The 27101-nt window shown below is 47.1% G+C and overlaps 2 protein-coding genes across 2 annotated transcripts in view; both read right to left on the bottom strand.

Annotated features, from left to right (window-relative positions):
• Positions 1-27101, bottom strand: part of LOC114589664 (uncharacterized) — a 999511-nt gene that overhangs the window by 233354 nt on the left and 739056 nt on the right. The window lies entirely within an intron of this gene.
• Positions 9058-11009, bottom strand: LOC114595408 (olfactory receptor 52M1-like). The gene is given in 3 exon segments (XM_077926736.1): positions 9058-9151; positions 10061-10778; positions 10781-11009. Coding segments are annotated over 3 exon segments (1041 nt in total).

Consider the following 27101-nt stretch of genomic DNA (forward strand, 5'->3'; position numbering starts at 1 on the left):
GAGAAACAATATCAGTGCTTTGAATGTGGAAAGAGCTTCCGTGATAAGAAGATGCTCTCTTCTCATCAACTAATTCATACAGGGGGAGAAACCCTATCAGTGTGTGGAATGTGGAAAGAGCTTCAGTAAGAAGGTCAATCTTACTTCCCATCAAAGAATTCATACAGGGGAGAAACCCTATCAGTGTAGGAAATGTGGAAAGAGCTTCAGTCGTAGCTCCCATCTCACTTCCCATCAAAGAATTCACACTGGGGAGAAACAATATCAGTGCTTTGAATGTGAAAAGAGCTTTAATCAGAGAGCCCATCTCACTTCCCATCAAAGAATTCACACTGGGGAGAAACAATATCAGTGCTTTGAATGTGAAAAGAGCTTTAATCAGAGAGCTCATCTCATTTCCCATCAAAGAATTCACAGCGGGGAGAAACCATATCCATGTTTGGAATGTGGAAAGAGTTTTACCTGGAAGCAAAGTCTCACTTGCCATCAAAGAACGCATATTGGGCAGAATCAGAGAATCATTTAATTGTGGTGTTGTAAGTGACCTCTAGTGCCATCAAGTCCAACCCCCTGCAATGTAGGAATCACAACGAAAACATCCATGGCAGATGGCCTTCCAACCTCTGCTGTAAAACCTCCATGGAAGGAAAGTCTATCACTTTCCAAAGGAGTCCATTCCACTGTATAACTGCTCCTATTGTCAAAATGTAAGGCTTTTAAACAGAGATTGGATGGTCACCTGTCATGGATACGTTAGTTGAGATTCCTGCACTGCAGGGGGTTGGACTAGATTACCCTTCCAACCCTATGATTCTCTTCTTCTTTGGTGATCCCTTGTAGCCGAGTAAGACTGGAGGCCATTTCTGGATCCACACATTCTTCCACAGTGGGGACATTGGTTTCTGGGCAGGAGTTGATAACGGTGAGGGTTTGCCAATGTGGAGTTTGGAACTTAACAGGTTAAGTTGTTCCCATGATGCCACAACATTCTGACGTCAGCTTTCGAAGCTGGGAGGAGTTTGGGAGGAGTTTGCCATTCCTCTCTGTGCTGTGAGGGAAAAGGACGCAGTTTGTCATGGCTGCAAGTAGTCCTGGATTTTCCGGAGAATTGTTGGAATAAACAACTGTAAATAGACAAACCTGTACTCTGTATGTTTGTCAAAGGACGTGATAGCTTTCCCGCTGTGTTAACTCTGCTACGGCGTGACTGGAGCGGCAGAAGGAGCAGAGGCGCTCAGAGGAAGGGTGCCGGACCTGCCGGATCTGCCATAAAGAGCTAATGGGGGATCGTAAATCCAATTAGCGGGGTCATGCGTAATCAATCAACTTGACAGGTTATGGGTAACCTTAATCACCGATCGTAAAGCTATCACTGAAGGTCTGCCGAAAAAGCTTTGAAGTCTACGGTTTAGAGCAGAGAAGCACGGCAGGAGGCGGAGGCCGGAATCTGAGGCAAGCGGCTAGCTGAAAGACACAGAGGTTTGCCTGTGTTGCTGCGGAGCTGAGAGCAGCAAGGAATCGTTTCTCCACGGACGGGTGCCGGATAAGCTGGTGAGTGAGCTTGGGGCCCCTTGGGAGAACGGAAGACAATGGCAGACAGCCAGGTCTTGAAGGACATTGCGTTTCAAAGGCTCACTCTAAGAAGTTGGGCAAGGGCGTAAAGTCAGCAAGGGCTGTCTGGGAATGTGCTGCGTTTGCTGTGAAACTTCAGCAGGAGGCCAGAGCCCTGGAGAAGTATTGAGAAAAGCCTAAAGATGGCTGGAGCCCCCGTTCCTGATGTTTTAGCCTCAAGGAGCGCTGTTGAGCAGGTCGGGGGGCGAAGAAGTTTTCTAAAGGCCACTTCAAAGAGTTTTCCACTGTACGTGCTGGAATGGAATGGCGGTCCAGAGAGGGCAAGTCTGGCGCAGGCAGCTCCACCGGAAGCAAGGGGGGGCCAGGCCAGATGAGAGCTCTGTTCAGTGTTTTTCCACTGGAGTTCGTCGTTGCTACGTGTGTAATGCAACGGGACACTTGCGTCGAGACTGTCCACAGAGAGCGAGGACAGCTGCACAGGAAGGCTTCAAGGACACCTTCCATGGGAATCAGTCGGGTTTCCATGGTAATCAGTCGGGAAGAGGAGGCCAGCGTGGGAACGCAAGAGAAGGACTTGGAAAACAACGTGAGGAGGCTTATCAACTCACGGCCAGTCTGGCTTTGTTTGAGGACAGCTGTGGGACAGGCTCAGAGCTTTGTTTTGTAATAGACTCTGCAGCGAACTGCAATTTGATTCCAGAGACCCCTGCTGTCGAGATGTGGAATTGCAAGGCAATTCCGGCTGGGAAAACTATACTCTTCGCAAATGGACAGAAAAAGAATGTAACCAATGTCGTAAATGTGCATGTGTTTGTTTTACAGGAGACGTTGGAATTTTGTACCGTTCCTGGGATGCACCACTGTCTTTTATCTGTGCCTTATTTGTTGAAAAAGGGGTTTAAGGTTTGTTTCGAAGATGCTGTCTGCACAATCTCCAAAGGAGGGAGGATATTTGCCAAGGTTAAAAAGGGGCAGAATGATCTCTTTGTTCTTAAATCACCTCTGGAGGGTGAGGGGAAGGTTGGGAAAGCACAGGCTCTACGTGCTGAAATCAACAATCATGTGACATGTGCACATGCGTGGCATGCAAAAACAGCTCATGGTTCTCTAGAAGAACTACAGGTGCTGCCTGAGGTTTCCAAAGGTTGTGAAATTACAGAATGTGGATGTGCTGTAAAATGTGAAACTTGCAAACTGGCAAAGGTAAAAGGATGCAGTTATCCAAAAGTGGAGAGGGTAACCACAAAACCTTTTGAACTGGTCCACATAGATTTGTGGGGTCCTGTAAGGGAAGCGAGTCTGGGAGGTGCAAGGTTTCTGCTGACGGTGCAGGATAATTTTACGCAGAACACCTGGACCCATGGTCTCAAATCCAGGGATGATGCAGCACAGCTGATCAAAGGATGGATTGAGGAGGTGGAACAAAGGTTTTCCACCAGAGTGCAAGCAGTCACCAGTGACAGAGGAGCTCAATTTACAGGGTCTGCTTTGCAGAAGTTCTTTCACAAGAAAGGGATACGTCACACAGTGACTTCACCCAATCAGAGGGGGGTGGCAGAGCTGAGAAGTGAGGCTCTGGTTAAGGCTGCACAGGTGATGCTGGCAGATTCTGGGTTACCTCCAAGGTTTTGGCTGGAGGCAATCAAGTATGTGGGCTTCACCTGGAATCGTACCTACAATTCACTGGTAGGTGACACACCCTTTGGGTTGTTGCATGGCAGGAAACCCCAGATTCATTTTCTGCGTATGTTTGGTTCAAGTGCATCTGTGCCGGTACCTACTGCTTTGCAGGGGCCAGATGGATCCAAGTTCCGGAAAATGATCTTCTGCGGGTATGAGCCAGAAGCGCGTGCTTGGAGGTTTGCATATCCATCAGGTGATCAGAGTAAGGTGCTGATCAGTAAACACGCTGAGTTCTATGAGCAGGATAAAAGGTCAAAAACTGCTGTCATGCGTGATGTGCTCTCAGAATGTCTATCTGATTCTGAGGAGGAAAGGGAGGCAGAGGCTGATCCCGGTGATGAGGACCAGGTCCAAGATCAGGGTTCAGAATCCGATGACGACGATCAGGTCACTGACCAAAGTCAGGAACAGGAGGAGGTATCTGTAGCTTCTCCACAAGATGTTAAGAGAACACCCAAAAGCGAGCCCAGTTCTCCTGTGAGTGTAATGGAGAGGATTCGAAAACGCTTCAAGTCAGAGGGGGAATCCCGTGATGCTGAGGACACATTTTCTGGTGGCGGTGAGTCAGAGGTAACATCTGAGTTTGTGCCTAGAAGGTCCAGTCGCACAACAAAGGGTATTCCACCTGAAAGGTATCAGGCCACAAGTGCGTGGGTATGTTTCGCACAGTGTGATTCTGGGAGTGTTGAAGGGGTTCAACAGGTGCCGGGGAAAGATGCCGGAAAGAGGCTCAAGGCAAAGGGAAAGGTGTTGAACTCAAAAAGGTCTTGTCAGAATGTGCGGCAAGGGGGGGTGTGGAGTTTGGAACTTAACAGGTTAAGTTGTTCCCATGATGCCACAACATTCTGACGTCAGCTTTCGAAGCTGGGAGGAGTTTGGGAGGAGTTTTCCATTCCTCTCTGTGCTGTGAGGGAAAAGGACGCAGTTTGTCATGGCTGCAAGTAGTCCTGGATTTTCCGGAGAATTGTTGGAATAAACAACTGTAAATAGACAAACCTGTACTCTGTATGTTTGTCAAAGGACGTGATAGCTTTCCCGCTGTGTTAACTCTGCTACGGCGTGACTGGAGCGGCAGAAGGAGCAGAGGCGCTCAGAGGAAGGGTGCCGGACCTGCCGGATCTGCCATAAAGAGCTAATGGGGGATCGTAAATCCAATTAGCGGGGTCATGCGTAATCAATCAACTTGACAGCCAAGTGTGCCTTCCTCTATTACTTTTCTCTCTTTCGCCCTGAGTTTGAGCATCTACAAAGCCCATGACACCTTTGGTAAAGGCTGTTCTCCAATTGGAGCGCTCACAGGCCACTGTTTCCCAATTGTCGGTGTTTATAATAATAATAAAAAATTTTATTTATATCCCGCCCTCCCCAGCCTTAGCCGGGCTCAGGGCGGCTAACAGCAATAAAACAGTACAAAAGTTCAGCATAAACAACACTCTAAAATCATTCATTCTAAAATTAATTAATTCAAGCCACTGGCAGCCATTGGGCCAGAGCTCCGTGAAGATTGCCGAAGGAGGGAGTCAGGCTGTGCCCTTGCCAAAGGCCTGGTGGAACAGCTCTGTCTTGCAGGCCCTGCGGAAAGATGTCGAGTCCCGCAGGGCCCTGGTCTCTTGTGACAGAGTGTTCCACCAGATCGGAGCCACAGCCGAAAAAGCCCTGGCTCTCGTTGAGGCCAGCCTAACTTCTCTGTGGCCTGGGACCTTCAAGATGTTTTTATTTGAAGACCGTAAGTTTCTCTGTGGGGCATACCAGGAGAGGCGGTCCCGTAGGTACGAGGGTCCTAAGCCGTATAGGGCTTTAAAGGTTAAAACCAGCACCTTAAACCTGATCCTGTACTCCACCGGGAGCCAGTGCAGCTGGTATAGCACCGGGTGAATGTGATCTCGCAGCGAAGACCTCGTAAGGAGTCTCGCTGCAGCATTCTGCACCCGCTGGAGTTTCTGGGTCAGTCTCAAGGGCAGCCCCACGTAGAGCGAGTTACAATAATCCAGTCTGGAGGTGACCGTCGTGTGGATCACAGTGGCTAGGTCAGGGCGAGAGAGGTAAGGAGCCAACTGCTTAGCTTGGCGGAGATGGAAAAATGCCGCCTTTGTTATAGCTGTAATCTGCGCCTCCATAGAGAGGGAGGTATCGAAGATTACACCCAAACTCTTAACGGACGGTGCTGGCACTAATTGCACCCCCGCAAGAGAAGGGAGTTGCTCCCCCAATCCCATATCGCCCCGTCCCAGCCAGAGGACCTCTGTCTTCGAAGGATTTAGCTTCAACCGGCTCCCACGTAACCATCCAGCCACAGCTTCCAGACATCTGGTCAGTGTGTCTGGGGCCAAATCAGGATGGCCATCCATCAACAGATAGAGTTGGGTGTCATCAGCATACTGATGGCAACCCAGCCCAAAACTCCGAACAAGCTGGGCGAGGGGGTGCATAAAGATGTTGAAAAGCATCGGGGAGAGTATCACACCCTGAGGTACTCCACATACCAAGGAGTGGCGCGATGACAATTCCCCCCCAAGCGCCACCCTCTGTCCCCGACCACTTTTTTTTAAAGATTTGCCTTGAGAGAGTCTTTGAACCTCTTTTGTTGACCACCAGCATTACGCTTTCCATTTTTAAGTTAGGAATAGAGTAGTTGCTTTGGAAGAAGAAGAAACAAAACATCTACAGTACCTCAGGAAGAAGGAGGGGGGGATAAAGATCTACACTGGGAACAAGGGTGGGAGGAGACCAGCAGAACCTCCTATTTGCCAAGATATCACTGTAGACTCAGCGTGGGGTGCTGCCAAGGAGACGACAGATCTGGCTTCCAAGGAGTGTGGTGCAGCTGTCACTGTCGCTGTGGCGGCAACAGCAGGCAGTGCTTTCCTTGGAGGCCAGATCTGCTGTCCCATGGATCCTGCCACCTGAGGCAGTCACCTCACCTTGCCTCATGGGTGGGATGGCCCTGCCTTCCACCCAGCTATGATGCCAACATCCCTGCCTGTCCTTCATCCCTTGCATGCCCCTGCTTTCACAACTGGGGGTGCCTCCTAATCCCTCCTATTTTGCAACCCCCTCGATGAAACGGTTAAATCAGCTATGATAAAATGGGCACAGGACATTGGGTATGATATTGTGTTCGCTGACTGGGAAAAGTTATGGACCACCGGTGTGAAGTTCACGGCATGTAATGCCTTAAAAGAAAATATAAGGAAAATGATATACAGGTGGTACATGACCCCAGTCAAGCTCGCAAGAATATACCATTTGCCTGATAATAAATGTTGGAAATGTAAGGAGACTGAAGGAACGTTCTTTCACCTCTGGTGGACATGCCCTAAGGTTAAAGCCTTCTGGGAAATGATATATAATGAACTGAAAAAGGTATTTAAGTATACCTTTCCCAAGAAACCAGAGGCCTTGCTTTTGGGCATCGTCGGCCAAAGGGTGCTAAAGAAGGACTATACTTTTTTTATGTATGCAACAACGGCAGCAAGGATTTTGATTGCTAAATATTGGAAAACACAAGATTTGCCCACGCTGGAAGAATGGCAGATGCAACTGATAGACTATATGGAACTAGCAGAAATGACAGGCAGAATCCGCAACCTGGGAGAAGAAGTAGTGGAAGAGGATTGGAAAAAATTCAAGGACTATCTACAAAAATACTGTAAACTGTATGAATGTTAAGAGGATGAAAGAGTAAAAATAAGGGTGGCATCAGTAAATTAGCTAAAAAAGAATGCGAGAGTATGGTGAAATTTGAGTTAAAGTTAATTATTGAATAATATTATGTTCAAACCAAGGTTTTAAGTTTTTGGGAGGCTAATCTAAAATGGGAAACATAATAATTGGAAAATACAAATAAGTATTTGAAATAAGGTGATAAATTGCTGTCTAAAGGTAAAAGTAAAGGTACCCCTGCCCGTATGGGCCAGTCTTGACAGACTCTAGGGTTGTGCGCTCATCTCACTCAAGAGGCCGGGGGCCAGCGCTGTCCGAAGACACTTCCGGGTCACGTGGCCAGCGTGACAAGCTGCATCTGGCGAGCCAGCGCAGCACACGGAACGCCGTTTACCTTCCCGCTAGTAAGCGGTCCCTATTTATCTACTTGCAACCGGAGGTGCTTTCGAACTGCTAGGTTGGCAGGCGCTGGGACCGAACGGCGGGAGCGCACCCCGCCGCGGAGATTCGAACCGCCGACCTTTCGATCGGCAAGCCCTAGGCGCTGAGGCTTTTGCCCACAGCGCCACCCGCATCCCTAATTGCTGTCTAGAATTTCTCAAATTTGGAAAGCAGGAACAGAAGATGTGAGGAAGTCTGAATAATTATGAAAGATTTTGATTATGATGTTATATTTTTTCTACTTTTCTTGTATGCTTTTTTCTATTGTGTGCTTATTTTTGTTCTTTTTTTCTTTATGTATGTTGAAAATTATGAATAAAAATCTTTATAAAAGAAAAAAGAAAAAAAGGAAAAAAATATATTTTGCAACCCCCTCTGCACCCCCATTTTCACCTTCACCCCTTTTCCCCTCTGCTCTCCTCCTTGCTTTCTTTATCTCTCCCTTGCACAGGGAATATTGCAGATATTAAGACTGCACAGCTTGAAGCGACTGGAAGTTTTATTTTGGAATAAAACATTGTCTAGACCCATTAGATTGTTCAAATCTTTACTTGCAGAACTTTCTTCAGAACAAACACATCAAAAAATGCATCCAAATCATTCCATACAATATCTTGTGCTGTCCAACACAGGCCCAGCATCTTAGAAATAACAGACAATTCCAAACAGACCTAGAATCCAAGGTCTCTCTCCTTAGAACCTCCATTTGGCCTGGAGCTGTTTTCTCTTTCTCTTATTATCAAACCCATCAAGGAGCTCAGAGAGCTCTTCTGGCTTTTCTTGTGCTCCAGTGACGTCTTCCAGTTAAACCCTTCCAGCAATAAACACAGGCATTCTTCATTTCAGTGTCTATTAAGCAATTCCACTCAATAGTGATTACTCCCCACTTCTCCTCCCTCCAGTTATCCTACTCTGTTTACACACACAGATTCCATCATCATCACCCCCTTCACCCCTGTGAACAGACAATGAGCATCTCCTTTACAGTACATTTATTATTCAGGAACTACAGCGATCAAGATAAATGGTCTTCCCAAAATTAAGGTTTACGTCCTCTTCAATTCAAACTTATCTCACCGGGGCTTTTTCTCAGCCAGAACTTGCCAGAACTCAGTTCTGGCACCTCTCAGATGGACGCCATTGCCATTAAAAGAGAACAAGAGAAGCATTCATGTTGAGTTCCAGCCCCTCTTTTTATAGAAAAATAGCACTGTATCTCACAAAACACAATAGTAAGCTATGAGGAACTGCAGGTATAGGGAGGTGTACAAATGTAATAAATAATAATAACAATAAATAATAAAACAACACTTCAAAAGACTCAGGTGTGATATTATTCACTAACTAAATAAGCTCCATCCCCTATGATTGACTATACTTTATTGTCAAATGTCTTTCTTTTTGTTTTGTTTTGTTTGGTCTGAACTAAAACATTAATCCAGATGCAAAAGAGAGAAAGAGAGAGAGAAGGGGGGAACAAAGGAAAGAAGGAAGGGAAGGGAAGGGAGAGAAAAAATAAGAGAGAGAAAGAGAAAGTTAAGAAGCTACACTTAAACTATGCTTCCAATGGTTAGTGAGCTCTCAGCTCCAGCAGGACCCCCTCTTTGCTCCTCAACAATCTCAAGAATCAACCTTGAAATGCTGAGAGATGCTGTTGCCTTGCTGGCCCAGGATTCTGAAGAGGAGAGCTTATGTTTCTCAGAAGGCGATAGGTGTTCCCCAGTAGCGGTCTCCGAAGATGACCAAAGCCTGTGGGCAGATGGAGGTTGCAGTAGAGGCCTCCTTCAGCTCTCTGGATCCCAAACAGATACAGAAAAGCACAGGCTTTGTTCAACAGCTCACCAGAGGTCAAGTGCAACAAAGCTGATTCCTCATTCCTTGGAATCAGCAACCTGTTTAGTGAGCATCTAGCCTGATTTGTTTGCAGGGAGCTTAGACAATGACCAGGGCCGGCTCAAGCATGAAGCAGTTGCCTCAGGCAACAAATTCTGAGGGGCAGAAAGTGGCTACAAATGTGTGCCATGTGGTCTCCCGGCAGCCCCTAAGCTAGCCTGTTACTCTTGGGGTCAGTGAAGGACTGTCCCATTCCAGTGGTCAAGTAAGAGTCATCTACTACTCTGGTCCAATTTTGTGCACAGAATAGGCAATGCATCTTCTTGTCCTTTGTGTTGGGCAGCAAAATTGCTTGGGCCACTCCTGGTGATGGCAGATACTCAATGAACATTGAATGAGACTTAAATGGCTCAGGACCACAATATCTCAAGGACCGCCTTTCTCCATATGAGGCTCTTCTTCATGTGCCTCCTCTGTGAGACATCTGGTGGGTGGCAACACAAGAACAGGACAAATTCTCACCTGGTGCCTTCATTGCATATCTTTAGGCAACAGGCAAAAACATTTCTTATTAGCCATGCCTTTGGCTGGTTGACATTATATGGCTTCCTAAATGTGTTTGTGGACTTTAGAAAATATTGCAAACAGATGTGGAGAGCTGAATTTTACATTGAAAAGATGACAAACTCAGAGAAACCAGTGTTAACAAATTTGCCCATCTATACCTGCAAGTGATTTAGATAAAAGACTCTCTGCATTGAGCTAATTGAGTGATTCCCATGGCCTTCTGATTGATGCTGTTTGATTCATGTTTCAGCCAAAGAAAGAGGGGAATAAACCTCACATAAGCAGCAACTGTGAGGCTTACTCAAGACCACCTCTGGACCACAACAGCATCTTGGCCAGCCTCCTCCGGATCTCTTTTGTCCGGACGGCATACACAATGGGATTCAAGACGGGAGGGAAGATGAGATAGAAGTTGGCCAGGAGGATTTGAGCTGCAGGAGCCACATTGTGCCCAAACCGATGTATCAGGGAGGAGACAACGATGGGGATGTAGAAGATCAAGATGGCACAAATGTGTGAGGTGCAAGTGCTGAAGGCCTTAAGTCGGGCCTCCGTGGTAGACAAGCTCATTACCGCCCGGAAGATGAGAACATAGGACAACCCAATGAACGTAGAATCAATTATGAGTACCAGGAAGCCAATTGTTACACCATAGATGTTGCTGATGGAGATGTCCTCACAGGAGAGCATCACCACAGCCATGTGCTCGCAGTAGGAGTGTGCAATGATGTTGGTGTGGTAGTAGGTGTATCGATGGGCAAGAAGAGGCAGTGGAGCGATGTATAGGAAGCCCCGCAGAGCAGCGGCCAACCCGATCTTGGCCACCACCGAGTGGGTCAGGATAGTCCCGTGCCTCAACGGGGTGCATATGGCCACGTAGCGGTCAAATGCCATCGCCAGGAAGATCCCAGATTCAATGGTGGCAAACGAGTGGATGATAAACATCTGGAGGAGGCAGGAGTGGAAGGCAATGTCCTTGTTGCCCAACCAGAAGATGCTGAGCAGCTTGGGCATGGTGAAGAGGAGAGGACCAAGTCGATGACGGCCAACATGGAGAGGAAGAGGTACATGGGCTCGTGGAGGTTGGGCTCGGCCCGGATGATGAAGAGGATGGTGCAGTTGCCCACCATGGCCATGACGTACATGGAGCAGAAAGGGATGGAGATCCAGACATGGGCAGCTTCCAGCTGAGGGATGCCCGTGAGGGAGAAGGTGGACGGGCTGACACAGGCATTGTAGAAGGCTGGCATCTTACCAATGCACCACGGGAGGGACCATCATCCCATGCGACTGGAAACAAATGAAGATGGATGAACATTCAGATGGTTATACTTAGCAACAGAACCCTACACAGTCGTACTATAGCATTTTTAGGGAGTCTAAGAAAATGTTCCTACAGATAGGTTATCTATGCATCCCAGGCATTAAGATATAGGCTTGTGTCCAAAGTGGCTGTTCCTTTGGTGCAACAGACTTCCTGTTGTGCAATGTTACTTCCCTCTCCTCTCGACCGCATCCTTCTGTGGACCTTCAAAAACTGCTCCAGAGGGTTGGGGGACCCTGTGGAGCAGATTTCTAGGGGGTGTGGAGAGAAGCCATCTTCAAATATCTAAAGAGCTGTCACATGGAAGATGGAGCAAACTTGTCTTCTCCAGCTCCAGAGTGGAGGACCCAAAAGAATGGATTCAAGTTACAAGAAAGTAGATACCAACTAAACATGAGGAAGAACTTCCTGCGTTTAAGAGTTGTTCAACAGGGGAAGGGTCTCCCTCTGAAGGTGGTGGACTCTCTTTCCTTGAAGGTTTTAAAGCAGAGGTTGGGTGGCCATTTGTCATGGATACTTTAGCTGAGATTTCTCCATTGTAGGAGGTTGGGCGAGATGACGATTGGCGTCCCTTCCAACTCTACAATTCTATGAAGAGGGGAAGTGAAGGTCCCGTTATGTGAGTGGATCTCGTAACGGTTGTTATCCCTTCTTTTTCTGATCCTGGAAAGTTCTATACACCAAGGGCCAAACTTGGCCAGACCTCAGTTACATGGGAAGGGTGGAGTCACCTCTCTAGAGTGGTTGGCTGTTAGAAGCAGAAAGAAGAACTACCTGAGTGAATAAACGAAGCAGTTGTGGTAAGGTCACTGGTTTTGGATCTCTCCACCTTGGGGTAAGCGATCAGCCCTCAGGTGTTTTGTACACCCAAGTCTGCTCTTTCGGAGAACACCTGGGAGTCTGCTTCATACAGTCTCTTCCTCTAGGAAAATCTTCAGATTAGAATTGGCAGACCTGAGTATCTCAGTCCATCTTTGTCACTTTCACATGTTTTTACCCATGATTCCATTTCACTTCCACGTTCATCCCCACTCGGTCATGAAGCTCACTTGGGTCAAGCTCCATCTCTTCGCCTGACCTACCTCACAGGGTTGTTGTGAGGATGAAATGGGGGGAGGGGGGAAGAACCATGGAAGCCGCTTCGAGATCCTTGGAACACAAAGGTGGGATATAAATGTAATAAATACAATAAAGATCTGTTTATTTTATATCAAATTATATATGTTTGATACAGTGGTGCCTTGCAAGACGAAATTAATTCGTTCCGTGAGTTTTGTCGTCTTGTGATGTTTTTCGTCTTGCGAAGCACGGTGTCGGGAAAGTTTTGAAAAGCTTCAAAAATCACCAAAGTCTTTAAAAACCTCAAAAAAGGCTACCACACCGCGTTCTATGAGTTGCTCCTCGAAGTCAAGTCGCAACTGTATTAACGGTGTTAAGAAAAAGGAAACAAACTTGCAAGATGTTTCTGTCTTGCGAAGCAAGCCCATAGGGAAAATCGTCTTGCGAAGCAGCTCAAAAACCAAAAAACCCTTTCGTCTAGCGAGGTTTTTTTGTCTTGCGAGGCATTCGTCTTGCGAGGTACCACTGTATATGTTTATATCAAAACTCCATCTCAAACTATGTATTTATATGCATATTTTAATGCTTATTTAAATGTATTTCTCCTCTCAGTGAATATTTTGGTATGTTCAGTAAGCTGCATTGTAAAAAATGTCAAATCAGGTGGGTGGCTACATAGAATCAACAAATTGTAGAGTTGAAAGAGTCCCAAGGCTGAGAAAGGCTGATCTAAATGATCATAGAGTCATAGAACTGTAGAGTTGGAAGGGACCCTGAGGAGCCCAAACGCCTGCAATGCAGGGATGTGCAGTTGTGCTATACGGGGAATGAACCTGCAACCTTGCCATTATCAGCACCACGCTCTAACCAACTGATCTATCCAGGCATGCTGTATACACCATGCTTTCTTCTCCGCCAGCGTCCAAATCTTCTTCCACTCCTCTCTGTCCTCTCCTAGAAATCTTCAACACGGTACAGTTATCTCCTGCTAGCCCGGCCACCAATCTTTCCCCTCCTGTCAGGAAATATAGCCTCTGCTTCCTTTAGCACTTACCTTTCTCGGGGCATTACAGTCGGCATTTTCCAAAGAAATGTCAGGGAACCCAGAGCAAGGAGCAAGGCGAGCCTTGTTAGCTGCGTTGGGTAGCATTTTGCAGTGGCAACAGCATACTCAGAACTGCATAGACGATTCCACAATCAGAAACAACTCCAGCTCATTGCACCATTGCAAAGGGGACAACTTGCCGCACGCCTTGCTCTGTAGAACACTGACTTGGCACAACAGCCCAAATTCCTGCCTCCTTAGGAACGGTTGCACATTCAGCTTACCAAGGCAGCAATGCCCCCTCCTAAGCAAATGTTGGCTTCGGCCTCTCGGTGAGGTATTTATGCTGCATCTTTCAGAGACCTTGAGGGATCTCCCAACCCAACTGGGACCTGGGACAATTAAGTGGCTCTTTGGCTGCCAAATCTCAAAGCACCAAGCAAGGACTGTTGTTGCTGTTTAGTTGTTTAGTCGTGTCCGACTCTTCGTGACCCCATGGACCAAAGCACGCCAGGCACTTCTGTCTTCCACTGCCTCCCTCATGCTGGTAGCTTCGAGAACACTGTCCAACCATCTCGTCCTCTGTCGTCCCCTTCTCCTTGTGCCCTCCATCTTTCCCAACATCAGGGTCTTTTCCAGGGAGTCTTCTCTTCTCACGATGTGGCCAAAGTACTGGAGCCTCAGCTTCACGATCTGTCCTTCCAGTGAGCACTCAGGGCTGGTTTCCTTAAGAATGGAGAGCAAGGGCTACCAATATTAAAAACTGCATTTCTTCTTTATTTAGACTATTTTCAAAAGGGAAGGAAATGTGTTTCCAAATAATAAGGATAATACTGATCCAATGTAGGTTGCTCAGACTTTGCCCTGGATGCCCCCACTGGATTTGCTCTGACTATGTCACCTGAATCTGAACAATTTTGTCCCGAAAGTGCCTTTCAAAGTTGTTGCAGCAGGTCTCTGAGGGGGGCACAGCAACACTCTCTTGTCCAGATCCTGTGATTTCTGGCTTCTTTGCCTCTGAGTTAAATGTGCCACATGCCAAGCCAACATATTCCCTGAGCTGTCAGCCACACAACCCCAAGATCTCTTTCCCAGTCAGTCACCACCAGTGGAGGCAGATTTAGAAGAGAGCAACCAGTTCACCCACACTGGATGCCAAGCCAAAAGGGGGCACCACAACTATTAGAATGGAAGGCAAGAGGTGGGGGGCAGAGAATTTTGGCATCACACAGGGCCATGCTGAAATTTGAAAGGCCCACGTCCGCCACTGCCACCAGCACTCTTCTTCTGAAAGATGGCCAGGGAAGTATTGGGCAAGAGGTGCTATTAGGTCATATGGGTACAGATTTGAGATGGACCAAATATGGAAACAGCAGGAAGTACCAATGAAAGAAGAGTGGCAGATGAAGGTGATGGACTTTGCAGAACTGGCAAAGCCGACAGGAAAAATCCGAAACCAGCATGATCAAGTATTCCAAAAGGATTGGAGTAAATTTATACGATATTTGAAAGATCCTTGTAAGCAATTAACACCACTAGTAGGGTTGTCAGAAGATTTGTAATGAGAAACTTTCTTCCATGCGAAAGGCTGGGCTGGATGAATCCCAAGCTGGAATTAAGATTGCCGGAAGAAATATCAACAACCTCAGATATGCAGATGACACAACCTTGATGGCAGAAAGTGAGGAGGAATTAAAGAACCTTTTAATGCGGGTGAAAGAGGAGAGCGCAAAATATGGTCTGAAGCTCAACATCAAAAAAACGAAGATCATGGCCACTGGTCCCATCACCTCCTGGCAAATAGAAGGGGAAGAAATGGAGGCAGTGAGAGATTTTACTTTCTTGGGCGCCATGATCACTGCAGATGGTGACAGCAGCCACGAAATTAAAAGACGCCTGCTTCTTGGGAGAAGGGCAATGACAGGCCTAGACAGCATCTTGAGAAGTAGAGACGTCACCTTGCCAACAAAGGTCCGTATAGTTAAAGCCATGGTCTTCCCAGTAGTGATGTATGGAAGTGAGAGCTGGACCATAAAGAAGGCTGATCGCCGAAGAATTGATGCTTTTGAATTATGGTGCTGGAGGAGACTCTTGAGAGTCCCATGGACTGCAAGAAGATCAAACCTCTCCATTCTGAAGGAAATCAGACCTGAGTGCTCACTGGAAGGACAGATCCTGAAGCTGAGGCTCCAGTACTTTGGCCACCTCATGAGAAGAGAAGACTCCCTGGAGAAGACACTGATGCTGGGAAAGATGGAGGGCACAAGGAGAAGGGGGTGACAGAGGACGAGATGGTTGGATAGCGTTTTTGAGGTTACCAGCATGAGTTTGACCAAACTGCGGGAGGCAGTGGAGGACAGAGGTGCCTGGCGTGCTCTGGTCCATGGGGTCACGAAGAGTCGGACACGACTAAACGACTAAACAACAACAACAACAAAAAATCTTGAGACATTCTGTAATAAGTCTAATTAGAATTGGAAAATGTATAAATTGCAATGCTATAAAGGTTAATTTCAAAAACTATGAGGCGGGAGGGAAGGAAGTCGATAGGCTCTAAAGAGTGAGAGCAGTATAGTGGATAATGACGGTGTGAATGTATAACATTAAATGGAAAATAAATAAAAATTATATTTTTTATATAAAAAGGATGTGGCTCTGTCCTCTTGTCTTCAAAAGATATAGAACTCACTTACACTTGTAACTGGAACAACTGGTATTTAGAGCATGGCTTACGTCAACAGACAAAGGCATAGAGGCGTTGACCAAATTAGGACAGTGGTAAATATGAGGGGTGGGCGCTGGAACTCAGGGTGAGGGCAGATGTCAACAGGGGCGGGGATTTTAGTATTTTAATTAGGCAGTTGTGATAGGCTGTAAACCCTGCGCATGCCCAGCCAATGGGGAAACAGGGGAAAGAACTTGCACTGCATGTAGCTTGTGTTTTGCTAAGTTTGTGTGTGCCTACTTTTGGACACCTGTGCTTGCAAGGATGTCTCTGTAATCAATAAACTCATCTCTGCTTCACCAATTTTGTTCAGATTTTATTTTGAGGGTCTCAGACCCACCTGTCCAGCCTAAGAAGTGAGAGGTCAGCATATTCTGCAGTGGGCAGTGAGGACATCCAGTCCTCATCATAATCCCGTTAGGTTTTTAAGGGGATTCATTCAAGAATTGTTCGGCTCCAGGTCTCAAACAGACACTCACTGCCGACGCTTTCACACAGCCAGCTGCTTGAGAAACGCTGAGTCGCTTCCAGTCTCTGGGTTCTTTTCCACGCTCTGTCTCTGCCCACTCAGAACTGGGCCCATAACCTGTTAGAGGGGGTCCTTCTTCTGGTGGCAGATGACAGAACCACGAGACCATGAGACCAGTGTAAATCAAAATCACTCAAACAAAGTTTTTATTACAGCTATACAAAAACAACAAGCACAAAGCATGTAGGTGTTCTCTCTCTGCAGGCAAATTCAAACTGCAACTTCTCCTCCTTTTGTAGTCATCACCAGCTGTACCTAATCAGCCTAGAAAACCACTCGCAGAACTCACAGAAACAGTTCTTAAAGTTACAATCATCTTTTCTGTTTCTTTGCAGAATGACTCCTAACAGGTTTGGCTACATGAGGAAGATTCCCACTTCGAGAATAACTTGGCTCTGAGGGCATGAGGTAGAATTTTGTGTGTCTTCTTCATTTGTAGTGCCTGGACGACTGGCGGGCATATTTGGATCAAGCTACAAATGGTCCATGATGCCAGATCTATGACCTGACCATCATCTCCCGCCCAAGAGTGATAGAGCTGTGCCAATTCCCAACTGGAGGCTAAAAATGGAATCCATCAATTATGGCTCCCAAGACGGGACCATCTTTGGCTGTGACTCCTCTGAGAACAGAGCTGAGCTTACTTAATCCTGTTGGGCACAACAGCATCCTTCAGAACCCTGCTGGGCCCTTGGATGCTTCTCAGCGCATCAAGGTAGGTAAAACTGTGGCATCTATCACTAAAGGCAGATGCTGAAACAGAAGAGGACGAGGTAAGGAACGTGGCTGAGTCAAACTAGGATGCCGGGCTGCTGTTTTAGGTGCAACATTATCCAGGTTGCCTTATGCAAGACTTACAAGGCTCAAAGCTGGACAGAGTCTGGGAAGCCCACATTCTATTCTGGGCACCCTCTTTCAAGAAGAGCTGATCTGATGTGGATTTAGGGGAGAATCTGGAGGAAGATGTAAGGAGGAAAGTTGTGGAGTAAAAGAGGGGAGGGAAGCGAGCTTGCCTAGGGATGTTGCACCACTTCCTTCCTGTCAATGGCTATCTGCCTCCTGGGTTGACTTCTTAAGTGTTTTAAGAGTCCATTTTGTCCACACTTCAATGGAATCATAGAATTGACCACAAGGACCATCTAATTCCATCCCCTGCAATGCAGAAGTCTTGCCCAGCCTGGGACTCATTGCCACAAACCTGAGATTAAGAGTCACATGTTCTAGCCCCTCCTTGAGCGGAGAGATAGCAGAGAGAAAAGGCCAGAATTTCAGGAGCGAGAGACAGGACTGCAGTGGGCAAGGAGGCAAGTGAACGGGGGGGGGGGGGGTCACTTTTGCAAGGTGGGTGGGCAGGAGGGAGCAGAGCATGAGGCTGGCAGTTTCATGCTGCAGAGAGAGTCAGACATGATGTTTGGGGGTCTCTTGGCGTCTGAGGCTGCAGCCATGGGAGGAACAGGATGCTCTTGGAATGTGAGTGCTCTGCACTTTCTCCATATAGGTATAGGCTGTATATTTGTGTGAATAAGCCACATATCATAAAAGACACCCAAGGTTCTGCTATGCTTGTTCCCCAAAGGAAACACAACCCCTGAGCGAGTGCCTGGAACCCCCAGAATCTCACTTGCGGCTCGAGGAGGTTTGGGTGGGCAGAACAATATAATGTAGTACTGTATGCCTACACAAGATGGAGGAAAATACGTGTGTCAAACTGCATCTGGTGATAAGCAGAACTGGTGTTAGCAAAGACAGATCGCATCTTTGGTCCTTACAAGCAATTGCTACCCGCCTCCCGCCCGCCTCTCTCTCTCTCTCTCTAAGGGAGCTGGGCATGTTTAGCCTGGAGAAGAGGAGGTTAAGGGGTGATATGATAGCCATGTTCAAATATATAAAAGGATGTCACATAGAGGAGGGAGAAAGGTTGTTTTCTGCTGCTCCAGAGAAGCGGACACGGAGCAATGGATACAAACTACAAGAAAGAAGATTCCACCTAAACATTAGGAAGAACTTCCTGACAGTAAGAGCTGTTCGACAGTGGAATTTGCTGCCAAGGAATGTGGTGGAGTCTCCTTCTTTGCAGGTCTTTAAGCAGAGGCTTGACAACCATATGTCAGGAGTGCTCTGATGGTGTTTCCTGCTTGGCAGGGGGTTGGACTCGATGGCCCTTGTGGTCTCTTCCAACTCTATGATTCTATGATTCTCCAAGACATGTTCCTGTCACTCTCCTCACCACAAAAAGTCTGGTTATTTTGCGGGGAGCTGGGTTTGTTGCACAAGAGAGCCGAACCACCTTTAACTACACAACCTGAATTTGCCAGTATTTAATTAAACCCCACTTGAAAATCGCAACTGTCTGGAACTGGCTCAGGCTGCTGCTCCCTTTTTACAGATGGGGACTGATCCTGAGTTCAAGCCTACCTCTCTCCTTTTTTTGCTGCTTGGGAATGATCCCTTTTACCCGCAAGATACCGTCCCTTCCCTTTCATTGTGGTGCCATCTTGACTTTTATTTCTAGTGTCTTTTATTTCTATATGCCGCAGTCTTATTTCTATATGGCTGCAGCCACGATCAGAGGATCCCGCCACCGTCTGTATGGTGTTCTGGTGGCACCAGCGGCAAACCTCTATGTACAACACATGCGTGGTGTCATACACATGCGCTGTACGTAGCAATGCCACACATGCGCCCTATATAGTGACACCACACATGCATTGTACGTAGCGGCGCAACACGTGTGCAGCCAGCGGTTTGTACCGTCCTGGATATCGGTTCGCCCCCTAAGTCAGTCTGGGCAATATTGAGGTAGAGGGACCAAGCAACTTCATGTGCTCCTAACGGATGAAATATTTCCCCCCCTTATTCCTTTCATAACACTAACAAACTGCTTGACTGTAATAAAACCTCTAAGCAGGTTACCAAAAAAAGCAGTAAAATGATTAACAAAAGACAGATCTTTTTAAAATATTCCAAAGACAAGGGGGCTGCGGAACAGGTATTAAGTAGATTCCTATACGGTAAGGCAAATCCAGAAGCAAACAGGTCCCAAACTGGAAAGGTCTTTAAGTACTGATAGTAACACCTGGAACTTGGTCTTGTAACCAATTGGCAGCCAGTGCAGATCTCTGAGCAGAGGTGCTAAAAGGTGACAGGGTCTCACTCTGTAAGCATTTGTGCTGCAGCATTCTGCACAAACGGCACCTTCTGAATTGAGCACAAGGGGAGCTCCATATAGAAACTGTTGCACTGATCCAGTCTTAAAGTTGCCAGTGTTTGAACTACTGTGGTGAAGCTCTCCCAGTCCAGGAATGGTCACTGCTGCCATACTACCCACGGATTGTAAAATAACGAGTGAAATGTTCCTCTCTTCCCTCTTTTCAGATCTAAGGATTGTTATCTCCAATCATCGCCAAGATGGCTGGAGGGGATCAGAAGGGAACAGCCAACGTCTCCTACACAGAATTCCTTTTGCTCCCCTTCCCAGGCCTCCAAGAGTCCAGATATCTCCTCGCCATCCCTTTCTTCTGTCTTTACTTCATGATTGTTGCAGGGAACTCCATCCTGATCTACACTGTGAGGACAGATCACAGTCTCCATTCGCCCATGTACGTCTTGATTGCTTTGCTCTTCGCAGTCAACCTCTGTGGCTCCACCATCATCCTTCCCAAAATGCTCCTCAGCTTCCTTCTCGGAGTCAGCCACATCTCCCTGACGGAGTGCCTGGTCCAGATGTTCTTCATCTACTTTGTCCTCATGTTGGACTGCAATGTTCTCCTCCTGATGGCCTTGGACAGGTATGTGGCCATTTGTCACCCTCTGCACTACACAGACATCATGACGAAGAAGCTCCTGGTGATATTGGCACTGGTCGCTCTTGCCCGGAGTCTGGCTGTAGTGGGCCCAGTGGTAATCCTGGCCTCCCAGGTGAGGTTTTGCCGGTCCAACATCATTGGGCATTTTGCCTGTGAGCACATGGCCCTCATGAAGTTGTCCTGTGGTGACATCTCCAGGAACAAGATTGTAGGCCTGGCAGCAAGAGCCATCACCATCATCTTTGACTTTTGTTTCCTCCTGGGTTCTTATGGCTGCATCCTCCAGGTATCCATGCAGATGAGCTCTGGCCACGCCCGACACAAGGCCTTCCACACCTGTGGCACCCACCTCATGGTCATCCTTACAGTCTACTCTTGCAGCCTCGTCTCCTCTCTTGTCTTCCGCTTAGCTAAGTCAGCCAGCCAGGATGTCCACAATCTGCTCAGCGCAATATACCTGTTTCTTCCCTGGATCCTCAACCCCATCATTTATGGCATGAGGACTAAGGAGATCCAGGACAGTCTTTGGAAGCTGCTCAGGAGGAAATGGGCTCATTTGGTCCCCGGGAAAGCAGTGGCTAGGAGCAGAACCAAGTGACCGATCTGTCTGTGTGCCAGATTTAGCAGAACCGCCTAGAGCAGACATTGCACACCTGGTACCCTGAAGCTGTTTTTGACTACAACTCCCACCAGCCACAGCCAGCATGATGGGGGCTATAGTCCAAAAAGATATGGAGGGCTGCAGCAGGTTGACCCAGGCTGGTCTGGAGCCATGCAAACGGGTAGCCACTCGAGACGATTTCAAGGGTGTTCATATGGCACAGGGAACAAATGACAGAAGTCTACTGCTTGGGTCTTTCTTGAAAGGCCGTGGAAGGATTCTGCCAAACATTCCTCTGAAGGTCTCACCCTGGCTGCCATTAGGGTCAGAGGACATCTGGGAGATAGATGAAGAGCTTCTCCCAGCTCAGCCTGACCGTTCTCATTCTTCAAGAGGAGCCAGAAAGCCCAAACTAAAGATGATGAATTTACATGACAGAGTTTGTTTGGGTCTCTCCCCACCCCCCTCGTTCCTTCTTTCTTCCTTAAAATTGTTGGAATATTTTGTTAGTTTGTTATGCATTTCATAAATTAATACTGTACTGTTTGCAGCAAAAATAGCTCTCTCAGAGGCACAGCAACTTCAGTCTTTGGTTTGAAAGAATCTGGAATGTAGTAACATTATCAAAACTTACTATCACAGGAAAGAAAAAATAATCAGCAAACGTCATCTATTGAATAATAGTCATTTTTTATTATGTTTTGGAATCATAAATTCCCAGAGAACATGCACTGTTGCGTTATGGTATTGGTATTATTTTATATTATTTTCCTCACTGTATAAATGATAAAGGTTATGCTACATATGTTGACTTGTAAACTGTCCTAAATATAATATGTAAAAAAACACAAAGCTGTTTTCCACTGAAAAATAACTTACATTGCCAGCAAAAAATACTAAATGAGATTTGGCACTGCGTCTCAGAGTGTTTTATTCATTTAGTTTAATTTTAAAGGGGAGTGAGGTTGCCTCCTGAATCTCTCCTGGAAACATTTCCCACCGTATCGGAGCAGGGACACTAAATGCCCAAATTCTGGTTGAGGCCATTTTGGGTCATCTGCACCACGGGGGACGATTTACTGTGCTCCTCTGGATTATCTCGGTGATCAAGCTGGGATGTAGAATCATAGAGTTGTGGAGTTGGAAGGGACCCCAAGGGTCCTCTAGTCCATCTCCTTGAAATGCAGGAATCTCAGCTAAAGCATGCATGGCAGAGGACCACCCAACCTCTGCTTAAAAACCTCCGAGGGGGGAGAGTCCATAACCTCCTGAGGGAGTCTGTTCCACTGTCAAACAACTCTGTCAGAATGTTTTCCCTGTTGTTTAGCCGGAATCTCCTTTTTTGGAACTTGAAGCCAGGGGTTCGAGTCCTACCCTACAGAGCAGGAGAAGACAAGCATGCTCCCAGACACCTGTTTATCTACTTGCACTTTTTGGCGTGCTTCCGAACTGCTAGGTTGGCAGGAGCTGGGACCGTGCAATGGGAGCTCACACAGCTTAAGGACGGGCAAAAAAGTACCGTATTTTTTGCTCTATAAGACTCACATTTTCCCTCCTAAAAAGTAAGGGGAAATGTGTGTGCGTCTTATGGAGCGAATGCAGGCTGCGTGGCTATCCCAGAAGCCAGAACAGCAAGAGGGATCGCTGCACAGCGATCCCTCTTGCTGTTCTGGCTTCTGAGATTCGGAATATTTTCTTGTTTTCCTCTTCCAAAAACTAGGTGCGTCTTGTCTCCCAAACTTGTACTTGATACAATGTAGGTGGAGAGACGATTTCCAGAGCCCATGGGTAAAAAATTTACAGCTGAAAATTACGGCAATGGGAATCTCCCCATCCAAATTACTAGAGCAGGACATAGTTCCAGCTAAAAGAACAGTAACCTGTAAACTAGAGATGGACTTGCAGCAGAAAATGGTCTTGGGCAATGGTACCTGCTCACCTCTAAACCTTGGTTTATTACCCCTCTTAAGGCTCCCAAACTATTTGAATTCCTTAACTTCTTCGGCTCATAGATATGCCTTTGTAAAGGCAAGATTCAACACCTTCCCATCGAACGTGCTGAGAAATAGATTCTCCAATGGACAGATATCGCTCTTATGTGATTGTAATTGTGGGGCACCGGAATCGTTGCATCACATAATCTTTGATTGTGCTTTTCACTCATCGGCCAGGAGCAAGTTCCTTGCTCAATATCTAAAGGGAATTGCCGATGATACTGTTAGGATATTTCTGTTCCACCTTAAGAGAGAGCAGGCTTGTGAGTCACAGAGTCTGCGTATTTCCTGTTGAGGATGTTTATGCTTGCTGTTTCCTTTCGATTTCAGTCGGTCAGAGACACTGACACAGAACGGTCATGTTTTCTCTTTGTTCTGTTCAACGCTAAATAAAGTCTGTAAATTATGCTCTCTTCTGCGGTGCAAGCTTTCTGGCTGTGGTTTCTGCTGATAAAGAACAGTGTGCACAAGCCTGGAATGTGGCAATCTATTTCTGAGGCTTTGTGTCGCTAACTGCTGGATCTGCCTGGCTACGGGAGATCGATGGACGTCGAGCAGCCGGCTTGGGGCCATGATGGACAATATCTCCCTGGCAGTTTCCCAACAACAAGGTTTCGGGCCCAGATTCACAGCACCTACAGGAGAGTAAAGCTGCAACAGACTGCGTTTGAGAGGTATGAAGTGGGAAAAGCGAAAGAAAGGGAGGCTTTTCTGTTTTACCTCGGACGGAGCCTTTGAACTCCGGCAAGGCTTAATTGGCCTGGGAGCCGAGCCAAAAGGCATCGTGATTAATGGCTGCCAAGATAAGGAGTCTCTGCAGTTAAAAACGACTCACGGCTAAAGTAAAAAGCTGGAATGGAGTTTTTCCACGCTTTTGAAGCTTCAGAGGCCACTGAGTGCCCAAAGTTAAATGGGCAGAATTATGAAACCTGGGCAAAATGGTGTGAGAGTTTGCTGCGTCAGTTTAGGGTGTGGCATACCGTGAGTGAGGCCCCCCCAGTTCCTCTGACAGAGAGATGGAAAGCCGATGATTCGAAGGCGATAGACGTAATAGTCCTATCCGTATCTCTTGAGGAAATTAAGACGCTGGCTGGCAACACCACTGCACGTGGAATGTGGTATGCTTTGATGAAAGCTCACAAGTCAGTCGTCCCAGCCCAGAGTTTGACTGCATCGGAGGTCCTGGCTGTTTCCCAGAATGCGAGTGAATGCAGGGATGCTGAGGGCACCGGTTGCAAGCTGCAGGGGGAGCTGACCGTCACGTCATCCCTGGCAGCATTCCAGCCTCCAGGGGGAGCCAAGGAGACGGCAGCTGAGAGCTCTGTTTCTCATGGGAACCAAGGTCATCGTCTTTGCAGAGGCCGGAAAGGCAAAGGTAAACAAAGACAGATGCCTACAGATGGCCCGAAGCAGAAGGGGGGTGAAGAGCCCACGCCAGTGGAAAACAAGGCTTTGTTAGCTGGCACTGCTTCACCAAAGGCTAAAGGCACGTCTGCTGACCAGAAGCAGGGGGGCAAGCTGCAAAAGCCCACGCCAGTGGAAGACAAGGCTATGTCTGCTGGCACAGCTTCACCAAAGGCTAAAGGCACGTCTGCTGGCCAGGAGCAGCAGGGGGGCAAGCTGCAAAAGCCCAAGTCAGTGGAAAACAAGGGTTTGCTTGCTGTAAAGACTGCTCCAACAGCCAAAGGCAGGTTTATTATCGATTCAGGTGCCAGCCGCCATATTTCGAAAGATCGCCACCTGTTTATCTCCTTCAAGCCTCAGGAAGGTGAGATCCACCTGGCTGATGGAAGGACGTTGCAAATTGCAGGAGAAGGGACTGTGAAACTTGCAAGTTTGCATACAACCATCAGTAATGTACTGTATGTTCCTGGAGCTGCAAGCAATTTGTTGAGCGTCCCGCAGCTTACTGGACGTGGTTTTCAGATTTCCTTCAAGAGGAGCGTCTGTGTCATCAGTAAAGGCAAAGAGGACTATTTGCATGCAAAGTTTATGGATGGTTTGTTCCATATAACTTATGAGGACACTGCTGTTGTATCTAATGCTGATTCTTGTTGTGTTGCACAAACTAACAAAGTTCTTCATGCAGGTTGCATTCATGAAGCGCATCGAAGGTTTGGTCACCTCTCTTGGAAGGCACTGGCCAAGATGCCAGAGGTGGTTGAAGGTTTGAACATCAAACCCTGTAAATTTCACATGAAGTGTGTATCTTGTGCAGAGAACAAGGTGAAGGTTGCTCCAAAAGGCAAAGAGTCTAGCAGGCAGGTTTCCAAGCCCTACCAGCTAGTGCACGCAGACCTGGTTGGGCCACTTACGCCCTCTTTAGGAGGAGCAAGGTTCTTCATGGTTCTAATTGATTCTTTTTCTAGGTACATTCATGTGTTTTTGCTCGAACAGAAATTGCAAGCGTTTCCGAAGTTTAAGGCATTCTGTGCTTGGTTGGAGAATGCTCACGGTAAACGTATTTCCTGTCTGTTTACCGATCGGGGCGGGGAATTCACTTCTCAGCAGTTTGAAGCTTTCCTGACTGAGAAGGGAATCCAGCATGACATGTCAACCCCCAGATCGCCATGGATGAATGGGCTTGCGGAGAGAGCAAATCAGACATTGCTGCAAGGAATGAAAACCTTGTTGCATGATGCCAATCTCCCTGATAAGTTTTGGGGGGAGGCTTTGGGGAATCTGGTTTACTCCTATAATCGCAGATTGTCATCACCCATTGGTTGTACCCCCTATGAGAAGATGTTTGGCAAGAAACCCAACACCAAACACATGAGAATATTTGGTTCTGACATGTGGGTACGCACCCCACAAACCAACAAGCTTGGGAAGCGTGGGGCACATGGTTTGTTCATGGGGTACGAAAAAGGTGCATACAGGGTATGGATGACTGACTCTAAATCCATAAAGTTCACAAGGAGTGTTGAGTACAATCCTAAGTGGGGGGAAAATGTGGGAATTTTCCAGAGTTACCCAGAGGAGGATGAAGGTGATGTCAAGCAAGCAGCTAAAGCTGAGGAAGCTGCTGAGGATGATGATGATGAGGATGATGATGATGATGATGATCAGAGTTCGGATTCCAGTTCATTGGGCGGCGCTGCTGCTGATGTCAGTGAGAGTGATGACACAGCAGACTACAAGAGTGCAAAGGCCTCAGTCAGACCATCTGATGCGTCTGACAATGAACTGGAAGAACCACTGTTCACCATTGGTCATTTTTCTCCTAAGAAAGAGGAGATGAGTCCAGAAGACTTGCGTCTGGTTCGCAGGTCTGAAAGGGCGACCAAAGGCAGACCTCCAAAGAGATTTGCTGATGAGTTTGCTAAGACTGCAACTGCTGTTCTTAGTAGCTCAGAGAAGGTGTGGGAACCTTCAAGCTTCAAAGAGGTTCAGGAGTTAACCTCTAAAGATGCTGAGCCTTGGCTTAATGCCATGAAGGCTGAAGTTGATTCCTTGAACAGGAACCAAACTTGGGAGCTGGTACCGGTAGTCCCAGGAATGAGACTGGTTGGCAGCAAATGGGTCTTCAAGGCCAAGACAGACCAGAATGGCAAGGTTGTCAGACACAAAGCCAGATTGGTTGCCAGAGGTTTTTCACAGGTACCAGGACAGGATTACCACGAGACCTACTCACCCACAGTCAAATATGAGAGCATTCGGCTGATGCTCAAGATCGCTGCGGAGGAGAAACTGCATGTTTCTCATCATGACATTAATACAGCTTTTTTGTACGGGATTTTGAACGAAGAGCTGTTTATGCTTCCACCTGACGGGATGCAGATACAGAAGGGAATGGTCTGTAAACTGCGGAAATCCTTATATGGTCTCAAGCAGAGTGCTAGATGTTGGAACACAAAACTCACTGAAACATTGCTTTCTCTAGGTTTTCACCAGGGCAAAGCTGATCCATGTGTGTTTGTCAAGGAGGAGGGGCAAAACAAACTGTATTGTTTATGTTGTGTTGATGATCTTCTGATGTTTTGGAAGAGTCAGGCTTTCTATCAAAGCACCCTAGCTCAGCTGAAGGAGCACTTTGACATGAAGGATCTTGGTGAGGTATCCAACTATCTTTCTCTGCAGGTGGAGAAGGACCAAGCAGGTAATTTTCTGGTACACCAAACACAGAAAATTGCTGATGTATTAACCAGGTTGAATTTGGTTGATGCAAACCCAGCAGACACACCGATGGTGACAGGTTACCAGGTAGACAGTACTGCTGAAGCGTTTTCTGACACAACGCTATACAGATGCGTTCTAGG

This window comes from Podarcis muralis, chromosome 4 (genome assembly GCF_964188315.1).
Source record: "Podarcis muralis chromosome 4, rPodMur119.hap1.1, whole genome shotgun sequence".
Taxonomy (NCBI): Eukaryota; Metazoa; Chordata; class Lepidosauria; order Squamata; family Lacertidae; genus Podarcis; species Podarcis muralis.